This window comes from Oncorhynchus keta, chromosome 7, assembly GCF_023373465.1.
Source record: "Oncorhynchus keta strain PuntledgeMale-10-30-2019 chromosome 7, Oket_V2, whole genome shotgun sequence".
NCBI classification, from domain to species: Eukaryota; Metazoa; Chordata; class Actinopteri; order Salmoniformes; family Salmonidae; genus Oncorhynchus; species Oncorhynchus keta.
The window spans coordinates 25,233,919-25,256,087 of NC_068427.1; the positions used below are offsets into that span (position 1 = coordinate 25,233,919).

Below are 22,169 nucleotides of genomic sequence, written 5' to 3' on the forward strand. Positions count from 1 at the left end.
GAGTGTATGTAAACGTCTGACCCATTGGGAATGTGATGAAAGAAATCTTTCTCTCTACTATTATTCTGACATTTCACATTCTTAAAATAATGTGGTGATCCTAATTGACCTAAGACAGGGAATTTTTACTAGGATTAAATGTCAGGAATTGTGAAAAACTCAGTTTAAATGTATTTGTCTAAGGTGTATGTAAATTTTCAACTGTAAATAAGGCATCCCTGTCTCCTCCCACGTTCCTGTGGAAAGAAATGTGTGTGTTGCCAATTTTAAATGCGCACTTGTTTGTGTACATGGGTTTTGTAATGTTGTATGTTTTTTCCCCCAACACCACTTTCCATCAATTTGCATAACATACACTCATGCCTCTCTCTCTCCCTCTCCATAGATCCACCTCAGACAGTGAACATTACTCTTAGTGAGGCCAGCCCAGCCACAGTGTTCCTATGTGTAGCAGACAGCAACCCAAAAGCCATCTACACCTGGACCAGGTAGCCTATGCTTTCACACACCTACAGTGCCTTTAGAAGGTATTCAGAAGCCTTGACTTATTCCACATCTTGTTGTTACAGCATGAATTCAAAATGGATTAAATGTATTTATGTTCTTCTGCACACAATACCCCATAATGATAAAGTGAAAACATGTATTTAGTAATTTTTGCAAATGTATTGAACATTAAATGCATAAATATCTTATTTAAGTTTTTCCACCCCTTAGTGTTAGAATTACATGTTAGAATCACCTCGGCAGTAATTAAAGCTGTGAGTCTTTCTGGGTTAAGTATCTAAGAGCTTTTCACACCTGGATCTTGCAGCATTTGCCCATTATTGTTTATAAATTGTTTAAGCTCAAATTGGTTATTTATCATTGCTAGACAACTATTTTCACATTCTGGCCATAGATTTTCAAGTAGATTTAAGTCAAACCTTTAACTTAGCTTGTCTTCTTGGTAAGTAACTCTAGTGTAGATTTTCCTTGTGTTTGAGGTAATTGTGCTGCTGAAAGATTAATTAATCTCCCAGTGTTTGGTAGAAAGCAGACTGAACCAGGTTTTTACCTCTAGGATTTAGCCTGTGCTTAGCTCCATTCGGTTTCTTTTTTATCCAGTCCTTAACGATTACAAGCATACTCATAACATGATGCAGCCACAACTCTGCTTAAAAATACGGAGAGTGGTACTCAGTAATGTGTTGTATGTTTGGGGCAAATCCAATAACACTTTGTATACAGGACAAAAAGTGAATTGCTTTGCCACATTTTTTTAGGTATTACTTTAGTGCCTTATTGCAAACAGGATGCATGTTTTGGAATATTTGTATTCTGTATAGACTTCCTTCTTTTCACTCTGTCAATTAGGTTTGTATTGTGGAGTAACTATAATGTTGTTGATCCATCCATCCATCTCCTATCACAGACATTAAGCTATGTAACTGTTGTAAAGTCCCCATTGTCCTCATGATGAAATCCTTGAGCGGTTTCCTCACTCTCCAGCAACGAAGTTAGGAAGGACACCTGTATCTTTAAAAAAATATATCAATAAATGGTGGGGGGGATAGATCATCTTTAATATTGAAGTTAAATTGAAGCTTCCATCAATATAATTGTCAAAAAGTTTTCAAACCCCCATATATATATTTTTTTATATGTGTGTATATATATACTGTACATACAGTGTCAGTCAAAAGTTTGGACACATACTCATTCCAGGGTTTTTCTTTATTTTTACTATGTTCTGCATTGTCGAATAATAGTGAAGACATCAAAACTATGACAAAACACATATGGAGTTGTGTAGTAACCAAATAAGTGTTAAACAAATCAAAATATATTTTAGATGAGGTTCTTCAAAGTAGCCACCCTTTGCCTTGGTGACAGCTTTGCACACTCTTGCAATCCAATGTTTATTTTTTCATTTCATGCTGTTGGTGATAAGTGCATTTGATTTAGTGGCCCGAGCGTTGAGAAGGCAAAGTGTTCCCATTTTGAACTATTTCATATGTTTGAAGGTAAAACTCTGCCTACCAAGCAAGTCCAAAGAGCAAATCAATTGCACCTATAGGCGTACCGCTGACCATTCAGATCACTGTGTCTGCAGTTTTGTCACGCCTTAGAGTGTAAAAAGAAGCCTCGAACGCACAGCAGAATTGATCATGTGAGATTTGAAAACTTTTAAACCCATGACTAGAGAGAGACTCAACGAATACAGCAAGGAGCTGCTGTTTTTGAGTATGTACATATTAAAGTTGTTATTCATTGACCCCGACATATTCCTTATACATGTAAAGTAATCAATAAGTTTTAGTATGATAACATGAAGAAGTATATTTCAAGCTAGAATACAACCGTCCCTCTTTTTTGAATAGTAGCTCCATACTGTTCAAAATTATATAAACTTTGAAATTACTTATAAATGAACAGAAGAGAAAACAACATGAGTAATATTCTCAATGGATTTGTATGTTTACACCTCCAAGACTTATGGCCTCTGACTATGTAATATTCTTCCATGGCTTAAGGCCCTGGTCTCAAACTTAGAATCACACTAAACACACTCTTACCCCCCACCCCCCTATCTGCCATTACCCTTCCTGTTGTACAACTGATTTATGAATTTCGGTTGGAGCTTGCCTTTCTCTTCCTTCGGGTTTATAATAGAGTGATAGCAAAAGTCTTGAAATGAACAAGAAAACACAAAATATGACAAGTATTAGTGATGCCTTAAACTATGCATATTCATATATAGCAAAAACCGAAGTGTGATACCATGACGATGCCCACCTTCCTTAGCCTGACTCTATACCTTCGGGATACTGTTCTGCTGGGGTCCACAAAAATGAAAGCCCTAAAATAAAATCACATCATCCAGTCTTCCCCGTCAGTTAGCAGGTGTTCCCACGCCATATCACCCTCACTTCGCCCTCTATTTGCGTGCTATGTGCAGTCGACTAATATAATACTAATACAAACCCTTCCCCCTCCTGAGTCTAAGATGTGCAATGCATCTCTCAACTCAAATCAAAATCTAATTTTATTTATATAGCCCTTCGTACATCAGCTGATATCGCAAAGTGCTGTACAGAAACCCAGCCTAAAACCCCAAACAGCAAGCAATGCAGGTGTAGAAGCACGGTGGCTAGGAAAAACTCCCTAGAAAGGCCAAAACCTAGGAAGAAACCTAGAGAGGAACCAGGCTATGTGTGGGGTGGCCAGTCCTCTTCTGGCTGTGCCGGGTGGAGATTATAACAGAACATGGCCAAGATGTTCAAATCTTCATAAATGACCAGCATGGTCGAATAATAACAAGGTAGAACAGTTGAAACTGGAGCAGCAGCACAGTCAGGTGGACTGGGGACAGCAAGGAGTCATCATGTCAGGTCGTCCTGGGGCACGGTCCTTGGGCTCAGGTCCTCCGAGAGAGAGAGAGAGAGAAAGAAAAAGAGAATTAGAGAGAGCATATGTGGGGTGGCCAGTCCTCTTCTGGCTGTGCCGGGTGGAGATTATAACAGAACATGGCCAAGATGTTCAAATGTTCATAAATGACCAGCATGGTCGAATAATAACAAGGCAGAACAGTTGAAACTGGAGCAGCAGCATGGCCAGGTGGACTGGGGACAGCAAGGAGTCATCCTGTCAGGTAGTCCTGGGGCATGGTCCTAGGGCTCAGGTCAGTTGAAACTGGAGCAGCAGCATGGCCAGGTGGACTGGGGACAGCAAGGAGTCATCATGTCAGGTAGTCCTGGGGCATGGTCCTAGGGCTCAGGTCCTCCGAGAGACAGAAAGAAAGAAGGAGAGAATTAGAGAACGCACACTTAGATTCACACAGGACACCGAATAGGACAGGAGAAGTACTCCAGATATAACAAACTGACCCTAAATGTAGCCCCCCGACACAAACTACTGCAGCATAAATACTGGAGGCTGAGACAGGAGGGGTCAGGAGACACTGTGGCCCCATCCGAGGACACCCCCAGACAGGGCCAAATAGGAAGGATATAACCCCACCCACTTTGCCAAAGCACAGCCCCCACACCACTAGAGGGATATCTTCAACCACCAACTTACCATCCTGAGACAAGGCTGAGTATAGCCCACAAAGATCTCCGCCACTGCACAACCCGGGGGGGGGGGCAACCCAGACAGGATGACCACAACAGTGAATCAACCCACTCAGGTGACGCATCCCCTGCAGGGACGGCATGAGAGAGCCCTAGTAAGCCAGTGACTCAGCCCCTGTAATAGGGTTAGAGGCAGAGAATCCCAGTGGAAAGAGGCTCCAGAGCCTTTCCGTTCACCTTCCCACTCCTGGGCCAGACTACACTCAATCATATGACCCACTGAAGAGATGAGTCTTCAGTAAAGACTTAAAGGTTGAGACCGAGTTTGCGTCTCTGACATGGGTAGGCAGACCGTTCCATAAAAATGGAGCTCTATAGGAGAAAGCCCTGCCTCCAGCTGTTTGCTTAGAAATTCTAGGGACAATTAGGAGGCCTGCGTCTTGTGACCATAGCGTACGTGTAGGTATGTACGACAGGACCAAATCAGAGAGATAGGTAGGAGCAAGCCCATGTAATGCTTTGTAGGTTAGCAGTAAAACCTTGAAATCAGCCCTTGCTTTGACAGGAAGCCAGTGTAGAGAGGCTAGCACTGGAGTAATATGATCAAATTTTTTTTGGTTCTAGTCAGGATTCTAGCAGCCGTATTTAGCACTAACTGAAGTTTATTTAGTGCTCTATCCGGGTAGCCGGAAAGTAGAGCATTGCAGTAGTCTAACCTAGAAGTGACAAAAGCATGGATTAATTTTTCTGCATTTTTGGACAGAAAGTTTCTGATTTTTGCAATATTACGTAGATGGAAAAAAGCTGTCCTCGAAATGGTCTTGATATGTTCTTCAAAAGGGAGATCGGGGTCCAGAGTAACGCCGAGGTCCTTCACAGTTTTATTTGAGACGACTGTACAACCATTAAGATGAATTGTCAGATTCAACAGAAGATCTCTTTGTTTCTTGGGACCTAGAACAAGCATCTCTGTTTTGTCCGAGTTTAATAGTAGAAAGTTAGCAGTCATCCACTTCCTTATGTCTGAAACACATGCTTCTAGCGAGGGCAATTTTGGGGCTTCACCATGTTTGAAATTGAAATGTACAGCTGTGTGTCATCCGCATAGCAGTGAAAGTTAACATTATGTTTTCGAATAACATCCCCAAGAGGTAAAATGTATAGTGAAAACAATAGTGGTCCTAAAACACAAGTCCTGATCATCCTGGAGGACAGTACCATACCCTACTGGACTGGACCAAAACAGGCTTAAATCATGCCCGACCAGAACAAATATGCCCAGTCCACGCAATTTCAAATCCTGGACCCCGACACAGCAGGACTTGAGGCCAAATTGAGGAACACCGAAATGTACAGTTCATTTGTCAGAGGACAAACCATTCACAGAGACAAACTGATATCTTTCCGACAGATAAGATCTAAACCAGGCCAGAACATGTCCGTGTAGACCAATTTGGGTTTCCAATCTCTCCAAAAGAATGTGGTGATCGATGGTATCAAAAGCAGCACTAAGGTCTAGGAGCACGAGGACAGATGCAGAGCCTCGGTCCGATGCCATTAAAATGTCATTTACCACCTTCAGTGCTATGATGGGGTCTAAAACCAGACTGAAGCATTTCGTATACATTGTTTGTCTTCAGGAAGGCAGTGAGTTGCTGCGCAACAGCCTTTTCTAAAATTTTTGAGAGGAATGGAAGATTCGATATAGGCCAATAGTTTTTTATATTTTCTGGGTCAAGGTTTGGCTTTTTCAAGAGAGGCTTTATTACTGCCACTTTTAGTGAGTTTGGTACACATCCAGTGGATAGAGAGCCGTTTATTATGTTCAACATAGGAGGGCCAAGCACAGGAAGCAGCTCTTTCAGTTGTTTAGTTGGAATAGGGTCCAGAATGCAGCTTGAAGGTTTAGAGGCCATGATTATTTTCATCATTGTGTCAAGAGATGTAGTACTAAAACACTTGAGCGTCTCTCTTGATCCTAGGTCCTGGCAGAGTTGTGCAGACTCAGGATAACTGAGGTTTGGAGGAATACGCAGGTTTAAAGAGGAGTCCGTAATTTGCTTTCTAATAATCATAATCTTTTCCTCAAAGAAGTTCATGAATTTATCACTGCTAAAGTGAAAGTCATCCTCTCTTGGGGAATGCTGCTTTTTAGTTAGCTTTGCGACAGTATCAAAAAGGAATTTCGGATTGTTCTTATTTTCCTCAATTAAGTTAGAAAAATAGGATGATCGAGCAGCAGTAAGGGCTCTTCGGTACTGCACGGTACCGTCTTTCCAAGCTAGTCGGAAGACTTCCAGTTTGGTGTGGCGCCATTTCCGTTCCAAATTTTCTGGAAGCTTGCTTCAGAGCTCGGGTATTTTCTGTGTACCAGGGAGCTAGTTTCTTATGAGAAATGTTTTTAGTTTTTAGGGGTGCAACTGCATCTAGGGTATTGTGCAAGGTTAAATCGAGATCCTCAGTTAGGTGGTTAACTGATTTTTGTCCTCTGGCGTCCTTGGGTAGGCAGAGGGAGTCTGGAAGGGCATCAAGGAATCTTTGTGTTGTCTGTGAATTTATAGCACGACTTTTGATGGTCCATCTCTGTGGCTAGGCAGGTGGTGTTATTGTCTCAGACCAAGTGCAGAACCTTTGGTACTCCCCCACACATTTCCTGGTCTTCCTATCAGTCAGGAGAAGCCTTGAAATTAGGAAGTGCACATTCTTCCAGCCTGCCGCAGTCCACTAGTTTCAGAGATGGGCCCTCTCCGGCCACAAATATATTTGCACATAAATCATTCCATCTAACCCATAACACATTAACTGCTACTGCTAGGCCCGATGGTCACTCTGACAGAGCTCCAGAGTTTCTCTGGGGAGATGGGAGAACCTTCCAGAAGGACAACCATCTCTGCAGCACACCACCAGTCAGGCCTTTATGGTAGAGTGGCCAGACGGAAGCTACTCCTCAGTAAAAGGCACATGACAGGCCGCTTGGAGTTTTCCAAAAGGCACCTAAAGACATCAGACCATGAGAAACAACATTCTCTGGTCTGGTGAAACCAAGATTGAACTCTTTGGCCTTAATGCCAAGCTCCAGTCACATCTGGAGGAAATCTGGCACCATCCCTATGGTGAAGCATGGTGGTGGCAGAATAATGCGGTGGGGTTGTTTTTTAGCATCAGGGACTGGGAGACTAGTCAGAGTTGTGGCAAAGAACGGAGCAAAGTACAGAGAGATCTTGATGAAAACCTGATCCAGAGCGCACAGGACCTCAGACTGGGGTGAAGGTTCACCTTCCAACAGGACAACAACCCTAAACACACAGTCAAGACAACGCAGGAGTGGCTTCGGGACAAGTCTCTGAATGTCTTTGAGTGGCCCAGCCAGAGCCCAGACTTTAACCTGATCGAACATCTCTGGAGAGACCTGAAAATGGCTGTGCTACAAACAATTACTCACAATATTAACTCCTGTAATTTCTCTAGAGGTTTTCTGAGCTCGCAAGGAGTGTTTTGTCGTGCCAATTGTAACTTGTTACCGTTTAGAATCCATTTCCCTGGTATTTCGCATTTGAGTTCCCAAACCGTCGCAATGTAATATTGTTACTGGACCTATGATCAGAGACATGGGTAGTATGTATCTATTTGATAAAGATTCATCTTCAGTTTAATGATGCCAAAGACACGACACCCCTTTACTAGCTCTGTGTTTACTGATAGTGTCACACCCTGACCATAGTTTGCTTTGTATGTTTCTATGTTTTGTTTGGTCAGGGTGTGATCTGAGTGGGCATTCTATGTTACATGTCTAGTTTGTCTATTTCTATGTTTGGCCTGATATGGTTCTCAATCAGAGGCAGGTGTTAGTCATTGTCTCTGATTAGGAACCATATTTAGGTAGTCTGTTTGGTGTTGGGTTTTGTGGGTGATTGTTCCTGTCTCTGTGTTTGCACCAGATAGGGCTGGTTTGGGTTTTCACAGTTCTTGTTTTGTTAGTTTGTTCATGTGTAGTTTCTTAATTAAAGAACCATGAATAGAAACCACGCTGCATTTTGGTCTGCCTCTCCTTCAACTCAAGAAAACCGTTACAGATAGCTACTTTATTGAGGAAAAATGTGCTTACTTTGACTGTGATATGTGGTTGTCCCACCGAGCTATTTTAGGATGAATACACTTAAGTTGCTCTGGATAAGAGTGTCTGCTAGATGGCTAAAATGTGAATGTCACCAGTGAAAACAAAGGCTTTTTACTAGATAAAACACAACGAAGGCTGCTCACCAGCCTATGCTTGTCTGCTGTCTCTTTCAGCAGGGTCAGGCCTTCTCCTCACCCTCTCTCTCTCTCTCTCTCCCCCCCAGAGTGGGCCAGCCATGGCCTCAGTCTGCAGTGAGAGTAGAGGGAAACACACTGCACCTCATCAGCTCTGAGCTGAATGGCCTCTACAGCTGTGAGGCCTCCAATCCTTACGGAAGAGCGACTGGCTCTCAATATGTGCATGTCACCTCCTGTAAGAACACCTGAGAGAGAAGAAATAAAAAATACACACACACACCCATGCAGGCACACACACACAATTCATGATGGTTGCTTTACTGGCTGCTTATACTTGAATTGTTATATTAGGGACAATTATGTGAAATGTTATGTAGCATGTATGTATACCAAAGTTGAGCAAGATGCTCACTTATATTTCACCGTGTGTGTTAGTATCAGACGTATGGCCTCAAATCTTTTTCTACAGGGAAATTTAAAAACTAAGACTGTTATGGTGACCGTATTACCGGCACAACGGCGGTCACGAGTCATGATGGCAATCAAATTCCATGTGACCGTTTAGTCACGGTAATTAGGCTTCTCCAAGCTCTGCTGCTGCTGGACATTATTAGCCTACCAAACTTGCTAACTGCCTGGTACTCAGCACTATTGTCCCTCTAATCACTCAAACAGCAATGCAATTGTAATTAAAAATCGAATCAAACACTTCATGAGTGCCCTTGAGCTCATGTTGCGAGACATTTCTATTGGCTATGCAATTGCGTGAGAAAACAGTGATGGCCTGTATTAAAAAGAGGATCCCATCAGCTTTCTATAGGCTAGGCTTACTATATTTCTTTATGTATCAACTTGCATATCTTTACTACAGGAGTATAGCCTACCTGGCTGGCATGAAAATGAATCACGGGAAAAGCGCCCTCCTTTCGCTATTTAAGTGCATAGATGACCTGTTTTTCTCCCCCTGCCCCTGTTTCCATACAGGTGCATGATAATGGTCCATTCTAAATCAAAACAAATTTCATAGATGATTTAGTATATGTAAAGATAAGATTAAATCAAGAATTGTCTGATGGGTGACAATATTAGCCTATCATTTGTGAATGATTCCCAGCTTGGGTGCAGTAAGACACTCATTTTGTGACTTTTTCAAATCATAGTTGCACACCTCATGTAGCCTGGCCCATAGGCCTATATGTTTTGATAAGGTTTGTATCACAACTAAAGTGGCAAAATAACTTCTTAAAATTAAACACATTAATCTGCTTTACAACTGGTGTAGAGCCTAACTGGCATACAGATTTTCACCTTAAAAATGCACCTTATAATTTGTTTTATTTTTTTATTTGACCTAAATTTAACTAGGCAAGTCAATTAAGAACAAATTCGTATTTTCAGTGGGTTAACAGTGGGTTAACTGCCTGTTCAGGGGCAGAACGACAGATTTGTACCTTGTCAGCTCGGGGATTTGAACTTGCAACCTTTCGGTTACTAGTCCAACACCCTAACCAGTAGGCTACCCTACCGCCCCGTAGCACTCACTTCCGTCATCATGAAGTGCTTTGAGAGACTAGTCAAGGACCATATCACCTCCACCCTACCTGACACCCTAGACCAACTCCAATTTGCTTACCGCCCAAATAAGTCCACAGACGATGCAATCTCAACCACACTGCACACTGCCCTAACCCATCTGGACAAGAGGAATACCTATGTGAGAATGCTGTTCATCGACTACAGCTTAGCATTTAACACCATAGTACCCTCCAAACTCGTCATCAAGCTCGAGACCCTGGGTCTCGACCCTGCCCTGTGCAACTGGGTACTGGATTTCCTGACGGGCCGCCCACACAGACATCGTCGTGAAGAAGGTGCAGCAGCGCCTCTTGAACCTCGGGAGGCTGAAGAAATTCGGCTTGTCACCAAAAGCACTCACAAACTTCTACAGATGCACAATCGAGAGCATCCTGTCGGGCTGTATCACCACCTGGTACGGCAACTGCTCCGCCCACAACCGTAAGGCTCTCCAGAGGGTAGTGAGGTCTGCACAACGCATCACCAAACTACCTGCCCTCCAGGACACCTACACCACCCGATGTCACAGGAAGGCCATAAAGATCATCAAGGACAACAACCACCTGAACCACTGCCTGTTCACCCCGCTATCATACAGAAGGCGAGGTCAGTACAGGTGCATCAAAGCAGGGACCGAGAGACTGAAAAACAGCTTCTATCTCAAGGCCATCAGACTGTTAAACAGCCATCACTAACATTGAGTGGCTGCTGCCAACACACTGACACTGACTCAACTCCAGCCACTTTAATAATGGGAATTGATGTAAAATATATCACTAGCCACTTTAAACAATGCTACTTAATATAATGTTTACATACCCTACATTACTCATCTCATATGTATATGTATATACTGTACTATATATCATCTACTGCATCTTTATGTAATACATGTTTCACTAGCCACTTTAAACTATGCCACTTTGTTTACATACCCTACATTACTCATCTCATGTATATACTGTACTCGATACCATCTACTGCATCTTGCCTATGCCGTTCTGTACCATCACTCATTCATATATCTTTATGTACATATTCTTTATCCCTTTACACTTGTGTGTATAAGGTAGTTTTGGAATTGTTAGGTTAGATTACTCGTTGGTTATTACTGCACTGTCGGAACTCGAAGCACAAGCATTTCGCTACACTCGCATTAACATCTGCTAACCATGTGTATGTGACACATACATTTGATTTGATTTGATCAAACCCACAAATGCTGATGCTCCAGATACTCAGCTAGTTTAAAGAAGCACAGTTTTATTGCTTCTTCAATCAGAACAACCGTTGTCAGCTGTGCTAACATAATTAGAAAAGGGTTTTGTAATTATCAATTAGCTTTTTAAAATGATAAACTTGGATTAGCCACAACAACGAGCCATTGGAACACAGGAGTGAGGGTTGCTGATAATGGGCCCCTGTACGCCTATGTCAATATTCCATAAAAAATCTGCCGTTTCCGGCTACAATAGTCATTTACAACATTAACAATGTCTATACTGTATTTCTGATCAATTTTATGTTATTTTAATGGATAAAAAATAAGGACACTTAAGTGACTCCAAACTTTTGAACGGTAGTGAATATACTGTATTTTATACCATCTACTGCACCTTGCCATTGCCTCTAGGCCATCGCTCATCCCTATACTTATATGTACATATTCTCATTCACCCCTTTAGATTTGTGTGTATTAGGTAGTTGTTGGGGAACTGTTAGATTACTTGTTAGATATTACTGCACACTTGGAACTAGATGCGCAAGCATTTCGCTACACTCACATTAAAATCTGCTAACAATGTGTATGTGACCAATAACATTTGATTTGATTGTTGTGACGGTATAGGCTATATTACATGGATTTATTAGACTTTTTAAAATGCTGCTGTTCCAAAGGTCTGCATCAGTGGCTTGTAGGTCATGCCCTGGAAACCAGGAGATGCTAAACGTGTTAATGCCAATTAACGTCAATTATCGTGAGACCAGCAGTTATTTGCTTGACAATCACAGGCTAAAGAAATTTCATGACCACCACAGCCCTAGTCATGGTACACACTTTTAGCTTATTACATATGTACACATATAACCTTCTAGCATTATCTCTTTGCTTACTGGAAAGTGTTTGCATTAGCGCTACGATGATTGCTAGGGCATGTATTGTAGTTGTAAATGCAGGCTGTTTGTATTAACTGTATCCCCCCCTCTCCTCACAGATACCTCTGCTGCCTGTTGGGTTCTACTTGTCATTATATTTCTGATTGTTGCTGCTGCTGCTGGACTCGTATGGTACCGGTGGAAAAATGGAAAATGTCTTTGGTAACATCAGCTTCTCAAAATCAAGTTCTACATTTTGCATCGTGAAAAATTTATTTATATTGAATTATCATACATTGATTTTGCTTTCAAATCCATGTTCTCTTTTTCTGGATAATACCCCAGGAGTTCATTCATGGGCGATCACCAGTTCGAGGCACAATCACAGGTATGTGACTATGTTACAGGCCACCATTGTTGTGTGACTAACCTTTCTCAGCCACTTTTTGCTCTGTAACAATTCTGTTAAAATGTCTAATGACAAGGTTGAGGAAGAGGAAGCTGAGATGTAAACCAAGAGGGCATATAAGGAAGAAGTATCATAAGGTAGGGTACATATCCTTTTATTCTTTCTTTTGAAAACACATTTGAAATATTATTCCCCCTAAAAAAATGTATAGGTCTATTGTGTTAGCTTGAAGAAGTCGCCAGACAGGCTGAGAGCAAATGCCAGTCTTAGACGTGTAGGCTCGGCCCTAATTTATGTGTTCTCTGTCAAATGGTCCAGGAACACAAGGAAAGGACAATTCCCAAGGACTAGTCAGCCCTTCCCCTTTTGAGGGTCCAACATGTATCTCTGTTACAGTATCCAGAGGACTGACTATTGAATGTGTGATAGATAGTATGTAATTATTCTATCTAAAACTTCTTCACTGAGGATAACTTTCATGTTATCTATGTGGCTGTATGTTCTCTTGTGGTCACTTGTATCTGTACAGGGTTAACTTTTCATTTTTTTATTTATTTAACTAGGCAAATCAGTTAAGAACAAATTCTTATTTTCAATGACGGCCTAGGAACAGTGGGTTCACTGTACCAGACCACTGTTCCTAGGCCGTCATTGAAAATAAGAATTTGTTCTTAACTGATTTGCCTAGTTAAAGGGGGCAGAATGACAGATTTGTACCTTGTCAGCTCGGGGATTTGAACTTCAAACCTTCTGGTTACTAGTCCAATGCTTTAACCACCAGGCTACCCTGCCGCCCCCATGCATAGAGTTGTGTGGTCCTCTCAGAAATTCTGTCTTATTTACATTGGTCTCAGATTGGTCTTAGATGCTGTGACACCCTGTTGAGATTGGTCACTGGTGGTCAGGTTACACTGTGAACTTGGTATTGTTTGATTGGTCGGTGGTTTTGGGTTGACAAGGTTACACCTTCAGATGTTATAAATGTTCTCTCTTATCCTGTTGATGAGGGAAGGTTGTATGATCAATTCTCATTTCTTAGGCTTCAAGGCATCTCCATGTTAGCATCACCTACTGGTATGGCTACTGCTCAGCATACGACCGCAAGGCGCTTCAGAGGGTAGTGCGTACGGACCAATACATCACTGGGCCCAAGCTTTCTCCTATCCAGGACTGATATACCAGACGGTGTCAGAGGAAGGCCCTAAAAATTCTAAGACTCCATCCATCCCAGACATAGTATGTTCTCTCTGCTACCGCACGGCAAGCTGTACCAGACCACAAGTATAGGTCCAAAAGACTCCTTAACAGCTTCTATACAAATCCATAAGACTCCTTTTTTTTACACTTCAACAAGTTACTGAGTAAAGGGTCTGAATACTTATGTAAATGTGATATTTCAGATTGTTTTTAATACATTTGCAAAAAAATTATAAACGCCTGTTTTTGCTTTTTTAACATGGTTGTGTGTGTGTGTGTGTGTGTGTGTGTGTGTGTGTGTGTGTGTGTGTGTGTGTGTGTGTGTGTGTGTGTGTGTGTGTGTGTGTGTGTGTGTGTGTGTGTGTGTAAAAAAATATGTGTGTGTATATATATTTTTATGTGTATATACAGTGCCTTGCGAAAGTATTCGGCCCCCTTGAACTTTGCGACCTTTTGCCACATTTCAGGCTTCAAACATAAAGATATAAAACTGTATTTTTTTGTGAAGAATTAACAACAAGTGGGACACAATCATGAAGTGGAACGACATTTATTGGATATTTCAAACTTTTTTAACAAATCAAAAACTGAAAAATTGGGCGTGCAAAATTATTCAGCCCCTTTACTTTCAGTGCAGCAAACTCTCTCCAGAAGTTCAGTGAGGATCTCTGAATGATCCAATGTTGACCTAAATGACTAATGATGATAAATACAATCCACCTGTGTGTAATCAAGTCTCCGTATAAATGCACCTGCACTGTGATAGTCTCAGAGGTCCGTTAAAAGCGCAGAGAGCATCATGAAGAACAAGGAACACACCAGGCAGGTCCGAGATACTGTTGTGAAGAAGTTTCAAGCCGGATTTGGATACAAAAAGATTTCCCAAGCTTTAAATACTGCCGAATACTTTCGCAAGGCACTGTAAATGAGTGATGGCCGAACAGCATAGGCAATATGCAGTAGATGGTATAGAGTACAGTATATACATATGAGATGAGTAATGTAGGGTATGATAACATTATATAAAGTGGCATTGTTTAAAGTGGCTAGTGATACATTTAATTATATCAAGATGGCAAAATGCAGTAGATGGTATAGTGTACAGTATATACATATGAGATGAGTAATGTAGGGTATTTAAACATTATATCATTATAAACATTATATACTTTTTTTGCCCCACTGTATATTGACTCTTACAAAGTAACGTGTATATTGAACCTGAGACCTGGAGTGAGTTTGCTCTATACATGTCAGTGGTCAGTCACTTTTTATATATTAATCAATCTCTTGTACTGATGTATCAAAGTAACCTGATAACCAGTAGTTAGCAGTCGGCAGGGCTTATTGCTTAGTATTAGTAAAGCTGTTTCAAACGTAAATGACTGAGTCACTATCTTTGCCAACAGGGGGCAGTAAATACTCACTAACACTTGATACACGGTTAACCATGTACATTCAGAATTCTCTGGTAAGTAATGTACTGTGGCAATAGGCTGCAAAGCATCAGATGTCAGCAAAATGTTTGTGAGTGTGTTTGTATAGTGTGTGTGGGGGGGTGAGAGAGTAGTTTGAAGAGAAACACTGACGCAACACTTCTTGCCCACGTGTGACCTTTTATTGCCTTGGTTCACTGTCCAAAAGATCATACAGCCACACAACTAGGAGGACTAGAAGTTAGTAAAAAGTAATCTTTTCTTTCCAAAGATTAGTCAAATGTTCTTACAAACGATTAAGCAATGGGAACTGTTTGAAACACAAAACACACATGTACCAGTTATATGAATTTACCACACATGAGAACCAGAACACATTTTGGAATATATTTCAGTGTTGAAATGTGCTAAACTATTCTGCATTTGTGAAAAGCCTGTTGTCTCATTCACAATGTTGTCAAAGCATTGGCTTATGGGAAGCAAATGAGTGGCGAGGGGTCACAAAGGGGTCAAAGCTGCCTTTCTGTCAGAGTTTGTCTAGAGCCGTTTGATCATACCCCAAAAGCCAACACTGGAAGTGTGTGTGCGTGTGCATGCAGACGTGTGTGCGTGTGTATGCATGTGTGAGTGCGTGCTTGTGCTTGTGGCTTTTCTGCACCATTTGATCTGTGCGACTGGATAAACCCACTGCTGCATTGACCAATGCTTTGCTTTAAGGCACAGTACAGTTATTTGCAGACAAACTTTACATTTCCCTAACAAATTAAGGGGTTGTTTGCATGTACAAAGGATTATTTGAAAGCTAAGGGGAAAAACGTTGAATTTAAGACATGACATTCACATAGTTCCCAGAGCAATGGAAGTGCCTTAACCTTTACAAAGACATCTGAGAATTTACAGATAAAGCACATACAATTATACATTGGAAAGCAAAATAGCCAAGCAATCTAAATAAAGCAGAGAGAGAAAGAGAGAAAGATATAGAAATATTAAATTAAATACACAGAAGTCATACTTTAAGGCATCCCTTTCAAGGGGAATTGTTTTTTTGTTTTAATTTAAAAAGTACTTGTAAGAGAGAATTCTGCTCTCTAACAACTTTTTAAACATGTAACAATAAAAACATCTCTGGGACAGCTATAAGAAAGGTCAAAGTTCTACAAAGCAAGTCTTTGGTAATTATGGAAATAATGATTTCAATTTTGATAAGCACTTAATTTTCCCTACCAAATCAGTGACTTGAGCAGCATTATGATGTTTCTTGACTGTTTTCTAGTAATTTAGCTAGACATAATATCATAACTTACTGTCTCAACATTATGTTTGCTATTAGACATCAGATAGGATGATAGTTTATGTACAATGAGATTCACCATTTATTGTTTTTCTTTCAAAATGTTGTAAACAAGTATTTCATATTTGTACAGGGGCAAGGAACATCAAGGGCAGATAAAATCAAGTAAAACTATTTTTCCCCCACAACAATGTCAAGGAAGCTTGTTTTTCATATGTGAGAGTGGTTTCTTTTATTGTCTGTGGCTCCACAATACTTTGTGCTGATCGTGCGTGATCTTTATCGCTCTGAAGCCTGTTTGTACAGCACGAAAAGAGAGGATTTGGCCTGAGGTTGTTACTATGGTCCAGTCTGTGATCGGGCAAAACCAGCACTCCTCTCTTTCACAAAAAGACATCATTATAACAGTTCACACTTCTGCATTATATAGGCAACGAAATATATAAGCAATCCAGAAGATGAGCTGTAGAATCACATTGAAAAGAGACATTCAACATGTGGTATTTTTGGGGTTTGTTTTTCTCCACTACCCAGCTTTTTGGCTGTACAACGCTGCATATAAACATGAAAGGGAGAGATATGTTCTTGTACATAGATGCAAATCTCCCTTCAATTGAAAGAAATGTAAATCTAAGCATAATTGAGTTGATATGAGGGTTATATTGGCCTTACACAGAGTTCTCTGTTCTCTAGGAAATGTGTGCCAAAATGATGCTATTTTTTATCCCAAAAAATGACTATCAACTTAGTGTTGAAGAGTCAGTCATAAGTTTGTAAATTTTGTTCCATGATTTTTCTGTGCAAGGACTTGGTGTATAAGAGCCCTTCCACCTGCAACATGTTTGCAGCTACATAATTGCAGTCTGTCACCGACTGTATGGGAATGAAAGTGCTTGCCTGCCTACAGTAATGTTACTGCCTTGCAGACAGGAATATATGCTCAATCTCTTCCCCTACCCATTCAACCCCACCAGAATATGTAAACATTAGTGAACTTTCATTGGTTATTGTTAAAGTAAAAATATTTTCCCCTTTCTGCATGTTTGCCCTTTCTACATTTTTACATAAGAACACGCTTAATGAAAACAAATCTATCCCTCCTCTTGTTACCCACTACTTTTTATAATATTCACTTATCTCACAAACAAGCTCAGATCTTCCTTTGCCTTGTTGAATGTTGTCCACGTCATAAGGGTAATGTGTAACTTGTTATTGAATCTATCCCTGTTGGATTTACATGTGTTTCCCTTGGTTAAGCCCTGCTGTTTTAAGTGTGTGTTGTCTAGAGTTAGGTGTATGTTCTCCTGTGTTCGGTGTGCGTGTGTGTTTTCTCTCACAGGTTCATACGGTGAGATCGTCTGACCTGGCCCTGCTGCTGGCTTTGCTCAATCTGCTCAGTGGTCTGGTGTCTTCTATCATATCCGTCACCTCCATCTCCGCCTCGGTTGGAGGTCCCCCTTCCCCGTCCACCACCACCGCCTCCTCCACCACCACAACTTCCTTCACCGCATCATCCTGCTCCACATCCTCTTCCACCACAACCTCCTCCACCACAACCTCCTCCTCCACCACCTCCTTCTCCCTCTCCTCTTCATCCTCCTCCCTCTGCTCTTCTTCTTTCTCTTCCTCCCTTTCCACCACACCATCCACCACATCCTCCTCCACCACAACCTCCTCCACCACCTCCTTCTCCCTCTCCCCTTCATCCTCCTCCATCTGCTCTTCTTCTTTCTCTTCCTCCCTTTCCACCACACCATCCACCACATCCTTCTCCAACACCACCTCCACCACTCCATCAACCACCACCTCCTCCACCACTCCATCCACCACATCCTGCTCCACCACCTCCTCCACTACTTCCTCCTCTTCTTTGTCCTCCACCACCTCCTGCTGCTCCTGCTCCTCCTCTTGGTGTAGTGGTAGTGTGTCCTCCCCTATCTCGGTGGTCTGGGCATAGGAGGGCAGGGTCTCATTGTACACCTTAGAAATGTCCTCCGTGTGCCTCAGTTCTTCCGCCTTCTCCTCCATGCACTGGAAGGGTGGGGTCAGGGGGGTTAACCTCCCTGCCTCCATGCACGTCTCTGCCAGAGGATAGAGGTGGGTCACAGACGGTGCTTTCTCCTCCTCCAGCAGCCTGTAGCCTTTGGCCCTCTGGATGGAAGGCACGGCCAGGGGAGGCAGGCTCTTGAGGATCCCCCCTGGGGGGGGCATGGGGCTCAGGCCTTCACCCTGGGCTTGCCCCGGGGTTGGCTTCCAGAAGACGAAGCGGATCTTCTTCAAGCCCAGATGGCTGATCTCCACAAAGTTGAGGAAGAGCGAGACGCAAGCCACGGCCAACATGAAAATGATGAAGACTGTCTTCTCTGTTGGCCGGGACACGAAGCAGTCTACGGTGTTGGGGCAGGGCCAGCGGCTGCACTTGTACAGCGGCAGGATGCGGAAGCCGTACAGAAAGTACTGGCCCACTACGAAACCCACTTCGAACAGCGTCTTGAAGATGATGTGGCAGATGTAGGTCCTCAGCAGGGTGCCCTCCAGCCTGAACTTCTTGCTGCCCTTGGTGCTGGTCTCCTTGGTGGTGCGCACGCTGCCCTGGTCAGGCGCTAGTGGCAGCCGCTCCTCACTCAGCTCCTGTTGGCGACTCAGCTCGGCCTCCTCGCGCTCCTTGCGTTTCTCCTCCATGTGGACGTGGTGCACTGCATGGCCTACGTACACCAGAGATGGCGTGGACACAAAGATGATCTGCAGAACCCACAGGCGGATGTGGGAGATGGGGAACGCCTCGTCGTAACACACATTCTCGCAACCGGGCTGCTGCGTGTTGCAAACGTAGTCTGACTGCTCGTCGCCCCACACAAACTCTGCCGCCGTACCCAGGATGAGGATGCGGAAGATGAAGAGGACCGTGAGCCACACCCGGCCGATCACCGTTGAGTGCTCATTCACTTCCTCTAAAATATTGCCCAGAAAGCTCCAGTCACCCATGATCGGTCCGTAGCGCTGTAGATAGAATGAAGTGGTGGACGCAGGGGGATAGAGAGGGTGGAGGAAATAGAAAGACAGAGAGAGGTTTTAAAAACAGCCCCGTGGAAAGCAGCAGAACTTCCAAAATTCCTGTCCCTCACCACACGGTTATTGCAATGTCTTTGTTCAGCTAAAAAGCTGTTGCATGACAAAATCTGAATAATGGCGAAAGAACAGCGATCTGTCGAGTTAAAGTCCCTCTGCACAGCCTATCACTAAAGCACCGTTCCACTAGTCACCAAATCAACCCTCCATGAAAACTAGCAATAACACATTCATAACCCACATATTTACATCTGTAAGGTATGATATTTGGTTTAATGTTAACAAATAGTTAACTTGCCACAGATGCGGCTCCGGCGAAGTTGCAGTGTCCTGTCCTGTTCTCTTGGCACCCGGCAGGGAAAAGTAGACTTCTGCCCTCTTTCCCACCTAAAGCCCTGTCCTTGTTGCCCCACTGAGCAGATGTGAATGAATCGGCTCTGAGGGTTGGTTTTTAGTTTGCTGCAATATTTAAGCTTGGAGCCAGACAGCCTTTATTCGCCGGGCGATGCGTGGTGACGGAGGAGACAATAGGATCAACAGACCCAGAGTGGGATGTATGGGAGCAGGCCTGAGGCTCCCAAAGCAACATGGACACCACAGAGCCAGGGCACCGAGTACATCCCCTCTGCAGCTCTCCTCAATACAGCCCTACACACACACACACACACACACACACACACACAGACCGAACCACAGCAGCTGACTGGCCACTGTCCTACTATCGGCCTGCAGAGACCGAGTCAGGCTTTAACACTATGAGAAGTGGGGGGATGGGGGTGAATTTCCTCGTGGACCTGCACTTGGTTTTTGGTTGTTGTCATTTCATCCATGGTCATATTGTCATTGCTATTAATTGTGAATGGTAGCTTAATTTTATAGTCTTCTACGGAGAGAAAGTATTTTCTGTAGATGTACTTTTTTGTAAATAACTTAAATTGCAACAATTCATATTCTCATACAATTCACAGTATATGATATGTGTCATGCATTCGGGTTGATTAGGCTATAAATGATAACTAGGCGAGATGGTAAGCAAGACAACAGTACTGTAATGAGAATTCACAGTTTTCATCTACATTACTTTGGTGACTAGTTTATGACTAAGAACTGAGTAAGAATCATGTCATGTGTGTGTTCCATACATGCCATAGTTAGTGTCCCAGGTTTGAATGATCTGTCCAGAATGTGAAGAATTTCAGCTATTGATTGAAATGAAATGTAGCAAGGACTCTATTTTGGAAAACATCTTTCCAGGAACAGGTAAGGCAAAAATGTCAACGCTTTATGGCTCGCTTTTATCTTTCTATCTACAGTAAGACTCATCTACAACATAATTACATTATATGCTAATAAAAAAATATATGAGCACTTTAACAGATGTGTAGCATATTTGTCAAATTAAATTAAATTTTTTCATGAATTACTTCAAATTAAGGGTTTATAACATTTGAAAACCCTCCAACATTCTCTACATTGTATTTACCTCAACCCAGTGCCTGGAACAGGAAGATAAATGAAATTCAAATACAATACATACACAATTACATTGAGCTTCATACTGTCAAACTCAAACACCCATCATTCATATATAACAAGGCAACTTTTCTCACACTCTATGCCAGTGTTTCCCTGACCCTGTTGTTAACATGGCCATAATTCAGGAGCCTGGCATTAGAGCAGGAGACAAGAACAGGATGGCAGTTAGAGGCCAGAGCTTCATCATTCTGGAGGTGACACAGCCGGTCGCAGTGGCATGTTTATCACCTGTCATACACACACACACACATTCTCATACTTACAGTCTGGAATACAATACATGACTTGTCTGTGGCTAATATAGATGTACAGTGGGGAGAACAAGTATTTGATACACTGCCAATTTTGCAGGTTTTCCTACTTACAAAGCATGTAGACGTCTGTAATTTTTTATCATAGGTACACTTCAACCTGTGAGAGATGGAATCTAAAACAAAAATCCAGAAAATCACATTGCCCCCCAAATCATTAAAATCCAGACAGAAAATATTTACACAAGAAGCAATCCAATATCACACACATATGCTCTCTCTAATTCTCTCTTTCTTTCTCTCTCTCGGAGGACCTGAGTCCTAGGACCGTGCCCCAGGACTACCTGACTTGATGACTCCTTGCTGTCCCCAGTCCACCTGACTGTGCTGCTGCTCCAGTTTCAACTGTTCTGCCTTATTATTATTCGACCATGCTGGTCATTTATGAATATTTGAACATCTTGGCCATGTTCTGTTATCTCCACCCGGCACAGCCAGAAGAGGACTGGCCACCCCACATAGCCTGGTTCCTCTCTAGGTTTCTTCCTAGGTTTTGGCCTTTCTAGGGAGTTTTTCCTAGCCACCGTGCTTCTACACCTGCATTGCTTGCTGTTTGGGGTTTTAGGCTGGGTTTCTGTACGGCACTTTGAGATATCAGCTGATGTACGAAGGGCTATATAAATTTGATTTGATTTGAGATCTGTATGGAGGAGTGGGCCAAAATCCCTGCTGCAGTGTGTGCAAACCTGGTCAAGAACTACAGGAGACGTATCGTCTCTGTAATTGCAAACAAAGGTTTCTGTACCAAATATTAAGTTCTGCTTTTCTGATGTATCAAATACTTATGTCATGCAATAAAATACAAATGAATTACTTAAAAATCATACAATGTGATTTTCTGGATTTTTGTTTTAGATTCCGTCTCTCACAGTTGAAGTGTACCTATGATTTTAAAAATTACAGACCTCCACATGCTCTGTCAGTAGGAAACACTGC

At 42.3% G+C, this 22,169-nt stretch overlaps 2 protein-coding genes across 5 annotated transcripts in view; one reads left to right on the forward strand and one right to left on the reverse strand.

The window, feature by feature from the left end:
- The window catches only part of LOC118386201 (nectin-1), a 38,960-nt gene extending 25,026 nt beyond the window's left edge, over positions 1 to 13,934 (forward strand). For 2 of the 4 annotated variants that reach the window (XM_035773732.2, XM_035773733.2), the window contains exons 5-10: positions 386 to 488; positions 8,396 to 8,544; positions 12,101 to 12,203; positions 12,327 to 12,369; positions 12,467 to 12,527; positions 13,430 to 13,934. In XM_035773732.2, the coding sequence (XP_035629625.1) occupies positions 386 to 488; positions 8,396 to 8,544; positions 12,101 to 12,203; positions 12,327 to 12,369; positions 12,467 to 12,493 (425 nt within the window). In that variant the 3' untranslated portion in view covers positions 12,494 to 12,527; positions 13,430 to 13,934. Of the gene's footprint in view, positions 1 to 385; positions 489 to 8,395; positions 8,545 to 12,100; positions 12,204 to 12,326; positions 12,370 to 12,466 lie in introns of all 4 variants that reach the window. The other 2 variants (XR_004826164.2, XM_035773734.2) reach the window with 2 other exon arrangements.
- A 3,252-nt stretch (positions 13,935 to 17,186) lies between these two features.
- LOC118386202 (gap junction alpha-8 protein-like) lies at positions 17,187 to 19,308 on the reverse strand. The gene is made up of 2 exons (XM_052522349.1): positions 18,145 to 19,308; positions 17,187 to 17,796 (listed from the first exon to the last, which is right to left on the reverse strand). Exons 1-2 carry the CDS (start codon positions 19,300 to 19,302, stop codon positions 17,659 to 17,661), a joined length of 1,296 nt encoding a protein of 431 aa, XP_052378309.1. The 5' UTR covers positions 19,303 to 19,308; the 3' UTR covers positions 17,187 to 17,658.
- Between the last annotated feature and the right edge of the window lie 2,861 nt (positions 19,309 to 22,169).